Genomic DNA, 6949 nt, shown 5'->3' with positions numbered 1-6949 from the left:
ACTAGTCAGCCATTCTTTCAGTCTCTGCTCCGTTTTTGTCCCTGCATTTCTTTTAGACAGGAGTGATTTTGGGTCAAAAATTTTGTAGGTGGCTTGGTATCCCTATCCTTCCACTGGCGAGCCTTTCTGGCTGCTGGACGTTGTCTCTACAGGTTATATATCCCCACTATTGGACATTTTGGCTAAGGTCACCCACATTGTGTCCTGGGAACCTTCCTCATCCCAGGTCTCTGGGATTTTCTCATCCCAGAGAAAATGGTTCTCCCATCCCCCACCTCTAACAGCTGCATATTCCCTTTCATTCTCCTGGTCCTCTTGGCTTCTCTCCTCTCTTTCCCTGCACCGCACCAGATTTTGACCCCCTTACCCCTCCCTTTCCCTTCTTCCATGCAGGTCGCTTGCTCCCTCTGTCTCACATGATTATTTTGTTCCCTCTTCTAAGTGGGATTGAAGCATCCTCACTTGGGCTTAACTTCTTGTTTAATTTCTTAGGGTCTGTGGGGTATGTCATGAGTATTCTGAGCTTTTTGGCTAATATCCACTTATCAGTGAGTACATACCATGCATGTCTTTTTGGATCTGAGTTACCTCACTCAGCATGATATTTTCTAGTTCCATCCATTTGCCTGGAAAATTCATGACGTCCATTTTTTTTTATCACTTAATAGTATTTCATTGTGTAAATGAACCACATTTTCTGTATCCCTTCTTCAGTTGAGGGACATCTGGGTTGCTTCCAGTTTCATGCTATTATGAATAAGGCTGCTATGAACATAGTGAGGCATGTGTCCTTGTGATATTGTCAAATATCTTTTAAGTATATGCCCAGGAGCAGTATCGTCTTTACACACATTTTATAACAATGTACAGTATGTTCCCCTCTGATGAGATCTTTCCTTGGGTCAACCCATCTTCTCAGGTCTTGTTTATAGCATCTGTTCAATCTCCGCTTTCATTTCCTTAAGGTAAGGCCAGGTCAGCTCATCACCTACACAATTTCATTTTCATAATTGGGGACACAGTGGTGAAATCGAATCTCTTGTGTGAAGACATGCTCATTATTCCCCGTAGAATCCTGGTGGAGAGGTGCACCTAGTTAGTACCATCGTGTTTTCTGATTTCCACAGAGGAAAGTATGTATTCATGGAGTGTAAGGTCTCCAGAGAGAAGGCTTCTCACAGAGCATGCAATGTTATAAAATCAGTGCACTCATTCACCAAGTTGTATGGATGGGAATGCTTTTTAAATACGAAGTCAAATATCTGATCCATTAGGCTAAGCATCAGTTTGAGTTAAAGATTGTGCTTGAGATTCTGTCAGTGGCTTCTACCTTATCAATCCTATCAGAGGGATTCCATTTCAATTCTACTGGCGTTTGGGGGTACTTGCATGTGACCGCTCTGCTCTGGTAAGCAAACCAGTTGCTCCAGTTGCTCCACCCTTCTTCATGCAAAGGTCTAGGTAACAGCTGTAGCTCTGAGGGAGTAAGCTCACACAAGTCATCAGTTCACAGAGAGATCAGAGTGAGGGTGGTAATGAATAATTCTGTAGAAAAAGGAAACCCTGAGGAGAGAGCTACTTGCTCAATATGATAAGGAAAGTTAATGCTAAAGCCAGTGAAATGGGCTGGTGAGTTAGGCAAGTTAGCACCAGGCACTCCATATTAAAGGAAGAGAGGGACCAGTCAGATCCAGTTCTTATAAAACGTTCACTAAACTGTTACTTAGATTTATTTAATAAATTTTATCAGCCCATTTGTTTGTTTATTTAAATAAGACCCTTTCTGTATTATCTTATATTTTAACTTGTTTTGTACATTTGAAATTTTGTTTTTGAGTTAAAGATCTATTTTTCTTCAGAGATTATTTTATTTTGGACATCAATAACATATTATTGTAGTTAGCATAGACATTTCGTATTGGGTGTGTGTGTGTGTGTGTGTGGTGTTGACCTGCATACGTAGAGTTCAGAGGTCATCACTGGGTGGCTTCTTCTATAATTTCCCACCTCCTTCTTTTTATTCTTTGAGACAGGATCTTACTGTGTAGCCCTGGTTGACCTAGAACTTGCCTGTCTATTTCCTGAGTGCTGCGATTAAAGGCATGCAGCATCATGTCAATATATCTACCTTATTTTCTATGACAGAGTCTCATGGAACTAGAGCTTATCATTTCAGCTCCACTGACTGAGCAGTGAGTCCTAGAATCTGCCTGTTTCTACCCTGCCCTAGGTGCAGGGATAACATGCATATCACTAGACCCAGCTATTTCAAGTGGTTGCTGGGGGTCCAAACTCAGGGTCCCATGCTTGAACATGAACAGTAAGCAAGTTACCCACTGAGCCATCTCCCTAGTCCTAGGTATTTGCTTATAGGACATCACCAGTGTCATACTTAGTAAATTTACTCTTTTTTCTAAACTCTCTGTTAATGTCCTAATGATCTGAACCCAAGGTACCATTTGCCTTCAGTTTGTTGTACAATTCTGTCCTTTGTTTTTTACTGTGTAAAGTCAATACCAAATGTCTATGCTAACTACAATAATATGTTATTGATGTCAAAAGTTTCTTAAAATAAGTAAAATAATCTCTGAAGAAAAATAAAAACTTTAACTCAAAAACAAAATTTCGAATGTACAAAACAAGTTAAAATATAAGTTAAAATACAATTCAGTTTTTTCTTCTTAAAGCTTTATGTAAAGGCTGGCATCCTCTGTTCTAGTACTCAGGTGTCACTAGAGTTCATTACCCTTATGTGTGCTTCTAAAACAATGATTTCCACTCTGGTTTTCTTACGTGCTTGCCAGAGAAGTATACATTTTATTCTGTGGGTCAGGGGAGGCCTGAAGGTTTTGGGAGGAAGCATGGGATTGTTTTGATGGAGTCATGGAAACACAGGTGGAAAGAGAAGTTGTAAGACACGGGAAGTCATCAGGGCTCCATATACTGATGAGAAGAAACTTGAGTGAGTGGAGGCCAGGATCGGACAAGTGTTTATGGGTTTCTGATTCCAAGGATTTGTGTGTACTGACAGTGGGGAGAAATCTGGAAATGGGGGAACTGGTCTGGGAGGTGCAAGGAGAGTGGGGAGCTTTGTTCAGAATGGGGCTGTAAAGGGTAGTTGGACAAGGAGGAAACCAGCTGTATGTAAGATTGGAAGACGGTAGAAAATCGGGAATTTCATGCATATAGGATATCACAGCAGCCTCAAGCTTCTAGAAAAGTCAGACAGTAACTGCAGCTCTTCTCTGTGCTCCTGTTGTTGATTATTTCCCTTCATACCCAGTAGTCAACTGAAGGTGGAATCCAGGCTGTCTTAATTTAAATAACCATTCCTCCATGGATTTATTAAGTATCAGTTCATCACTTTTATCTATTATGTATGTGGCTACCTGTTTTTAGTTCTGGGAACAACACAAAGTCTAGATCAAAATTACTGTCATCCTGAAGATTACATTAGGCATGAAGCGTAAAAACCCAACTAGACTGTATTATTTCCACTGGTAGTGACTGCTCTGGCAAACGGCAAGTCAGGTGATAGGAGTTAGAGATCTGGGTCATAGGAATGTACAGTGTAGCATGGATGTCTTCTGTGGAGTGTATGGCTCGGGTTTATCTGAAAGGGTGCAGACATTCTTTGGTGATGGGTGCTCAACCAGTAGGTTGGAAATACAAACTCCAAGTATAGCTATATTTTCTTTTAAAAGGAGCAAGTGAGTCATAGATGCAGAATGGTCCTACATGGTATTTTCTAAAGTCATTTTCTGATCTTAAGAATCAATGGCAGAAAACTGGTTTCTAAAATTTCTCGTTGGGGGAAATTTCAGTAAACTTGGTTCATCTGTACCAGAAACAAAAGAAATATTCTGGAAGCCATTTGACTTATGTTCATTTGGGGTCACTTTATCTACAAATCATTTTTTTGGGGGTATGGTATATTTATTCAGGTATATATGGTTTATTTTTCATCCTTAACAAAGTAAAAGAAATTGCTTTGTACTTCAGTATTTGTAAAAAATATTTATCAATGTATTTACATGTAAAATGATCATAGTTTTAATCTTTTACTATTTGTCTAATTTGAAAATTTTTATTTAAAATTCATATATAAGTTTACAATAAAAATCTCTCTCTCTCTCTCTCTCTCTCTCTCTCTCTCTCTCTCTCTCTCTGTATGTGTGTGTGTATACATTTGCCACGGGGAGCTTGTGGAGGTCCAGTGACTTTTAGGAATGCTCTCCTCTGTCCACCGTGTTAAGGATGACCTATTTTGATTCTGTTGCACCACACTTTCCAGACTTGAGCTTATGGCTACTGCACTCGGCTTTGCCTCTCATTCTCATCTTGTCATAGGAGCACTGGGATTACAGATTACTATATTATTTAGATCAAACCCTTTGTTTAAATTGTGGGTTCAAGGGCTGGAATTGAAGTCAGGGTGTGTGGCAAGTACTTTATTAGCTGAATCATTTTACCATCTTATTTTATATTTGTTAAACGATTTCTGAGCCAAAGTTGTAACTTGTTCCTTTGTGTTCTAAAGATTCATTGTTACATTCTTCAAAACTGCTAGTCCGAACCTCTGTCAAAATGAGCATGTCTTTACAACTTCTGCCAAGAACTCCGAATTTGAACTCAGTTCCTGCACTGTGACTTCGTCCTGTATGTTCTATATCCCTAAGACCAACACAGGGCTCCACTATTGTAATGAGGAGGCAGAATCACAGCTCTATAGTTGAGTTCATCCTCTTGGGATTTTCTAACTATCCTGAACTTCAAGGGCAGATGTTTGGGGCTTTCCTGGTTATTTATCTAGTGACTGTGTTGGGAAATGCCATTATCATCACCATCATCTTCCTGGACCAGAACCTGCATATCCCCATGTACCTGTTCCTGCAGAACTTATCTTTAGTGGACCTCTGTTTCAGCACAGTCATTACACCTAAAATACTGGTGGTCCTGACTAGTGAGAAAGCGACCATTTCCTTTGGGGGTTGTTTTGTGCAGATGTATTTCATTCTTCTCTTTGGTGGGACTGAGTGTTTTCTCCTTGGAGCAATGGCTTATGACAGATTTGCTGCAATCTGCCACCCTCTATCCTACCCAGTGATTATGAACAAAAGGGTCTTTGTAAAATTAGTGATGTTCTCATGGGTCTCAGGAACCATGATGACTACTCTGCAGACCACTTGGGTGTTTAGCTTCCCCTACTGTGGCCATAAGGAAATTAACCATCTCTTCTGTGAGACTCCTCCTGTGCTGGAGCTTGCCTGTGCAGACACCTTCCTGTTTGAAGTCTATGCCTTCACAGGCACCATTTTGATTGTCATGGTCCCCTTCCTGTTGATACTCTTGTCTTATACTCGAATTCTCTTTGCCATCCTGAGGATGCCATCCACTACAGGGAGGCAGAAGGCCTTTTCCACATGTGCCTCTCATCTCACCTCTGTCACCCTCTTTTATGGCACAGCCAGTATAACTTATCTACAGCCCAAATCCAGGTACTCACCAGACACCAAGAAACTGATGTCACTGGCTTACACACTGCTCACCCCTCTGCTGAACCCACTTATCTACAGCTTGAGAAACAAGGAGATGAAAAGGGCTGTGGTAAAATTATGGCAAAGAAAAGTGGCTTTACACACAGGTTGATTTGTTGAGAAACTTAGTGTTTTCCTATCATGCTTTTGATCTCTATGGATTTTGAAGGTGATGAAAACAGAGTACATTTCTTGGTTAGAGTATGTTTTCTATCTTGATATCTCCATGTTTGAAAACCTATCACATTAATCTTTTTTAATATTTTAGACAATTGTTTTTCAGAGGTATATGCTTCTGAAACATAATTGACAGTTTGTTCATCTACGTCCTGTTATTGACATACAGGTCACTTCTATAGCATTGCCATTAAGAGAATGTTCCAGTACTATAACTATGCAAGTGTGTTTATTTTTTTTTTTTTTTTAAAGATTTATTTATTTTATTAATGTGAATACACAGTTGCTGTGATCAGACATACCAGAAGAGGGCATCAGATCCCATTACAGATGGTTGTGAGCCACCATGTGGTTGCTGGGAATTGAACTCAGGACCTCTGGAAGAGCAATCAGTGCTCTTAACCACTGAGCCATCTCTCCAGCCCCCAAGTGTGTTTATTAAAAGAACAGAAACTCAAAAAAAAAAAAGAGAGAGAGAATGTTCCAATAAACATCTAGTTCCTTATGTTCATACGTTTGGTGATTTTTAATTTTCGATCAATTAATTAACTTTGCATACCAATCACTGCTCTCCTGTTCCCCCTTCACACACTCCCTTCCCATTCCTCCCTCCCCTTTTTCCTCTGAGAGGAGGGATACCTCCCTTGGGTTACCTCTCCCTGGAACATCAAGGCACTGCAGGGTTAGGTGCATCCTCTCCCACTGAGTCCAGACAAGGCAACCAAGTTAGGGGAAAGGGATCCACAGACAAGCAACAGCTTTAGGGATGGTCCCCTACAGTGGATGGGGCATGAGGACTGAGCTGTGCACCTCCTACATATGTGTGGGGGCCTTAGGTCCAGCCCATGTATGCTCTTTGGTTGGTGGTTCAGTCTCCAAGAGCCCCCAAGGGTCCAGGTTGGTTGATTCTGTTGGTTTTCCTGTGCAGTTCCTATCCCCACTGGGACCCTTGATCCTTCCCCAGCTCTTCCATAAGGCTCCCCATGCACTGTTCAAAGTTTGGCTGTAGGCCTCTGTATCTGTTTCAGTCAGCTGCTGGGTGGAGCCTCTTAGGATAGTTTTGCTAGGCTCCTGTCTGCAAGCATAACAGAGTATAGTTAATAGTACTTACCCTTGGGATGAGTCTCAAGCTGGGCCAGTTATTGGTTGGACATTCCCTCAGACTCTGCTCCATCTTTGTCCTTGCACTTCTTTCTTTCTTTCTTTCTTTCTTTCTTTCTTTCTTTCTTTCTTTC

General features: G+C 40.9%; 1 protein-coding gene across 1 annotated transcript; it reads left to right on the top strand.

The window, feature by feature from the left end:
- Positions 1 to 4674: 4674 nt before the first annotated feature.
- Positions 4675 to 5649, top strand: LOC114621764 (olfactory receptor 10A3). Its single transcript, XM_028768123.1, has one exon. The coding sequence runs from the start codon at positions 4705 to 4707 to the stop codon at positions 5647 to 5649; it is 945 nt and encodes a 314-aa protein (XP_028623956.1). The 5' UTR covers positions 4675 to 4704.
- The last annotated feature ends 1300 nt before the right edge of the window (positions 5650 to 6949 follow it).

This window comes from Grammomys surdaster, unplaced genomic scaffold (genome assembly GCF_004785775.1).
Source record: "Grammomys surdaster isolate TR1022 unplaced genomic scaffold, NIH_TR_1.0 184, whole genome shotgun sequence".
NCBI lineage: Eukaryota > Metazoa > Chordata > Mammalia > Rodentia > Muridae > Grammomys > Grammomys surdaster.
The sequence above is the reverse complement of the archived record's forward strand: the minus strand, read 5'-3'. Positions and strand labels throughout refer to the sequence as shown.

Excerpts from the sequence above, each read along its gene's own strand:
- LOC114621764 (XM_028768123.1), top strand. The coding sequence starts at position 4,705 with ATGAGGAGGCAGAATCACAGCTCTATAGTTGAGTTCATCCTCTTGGGA.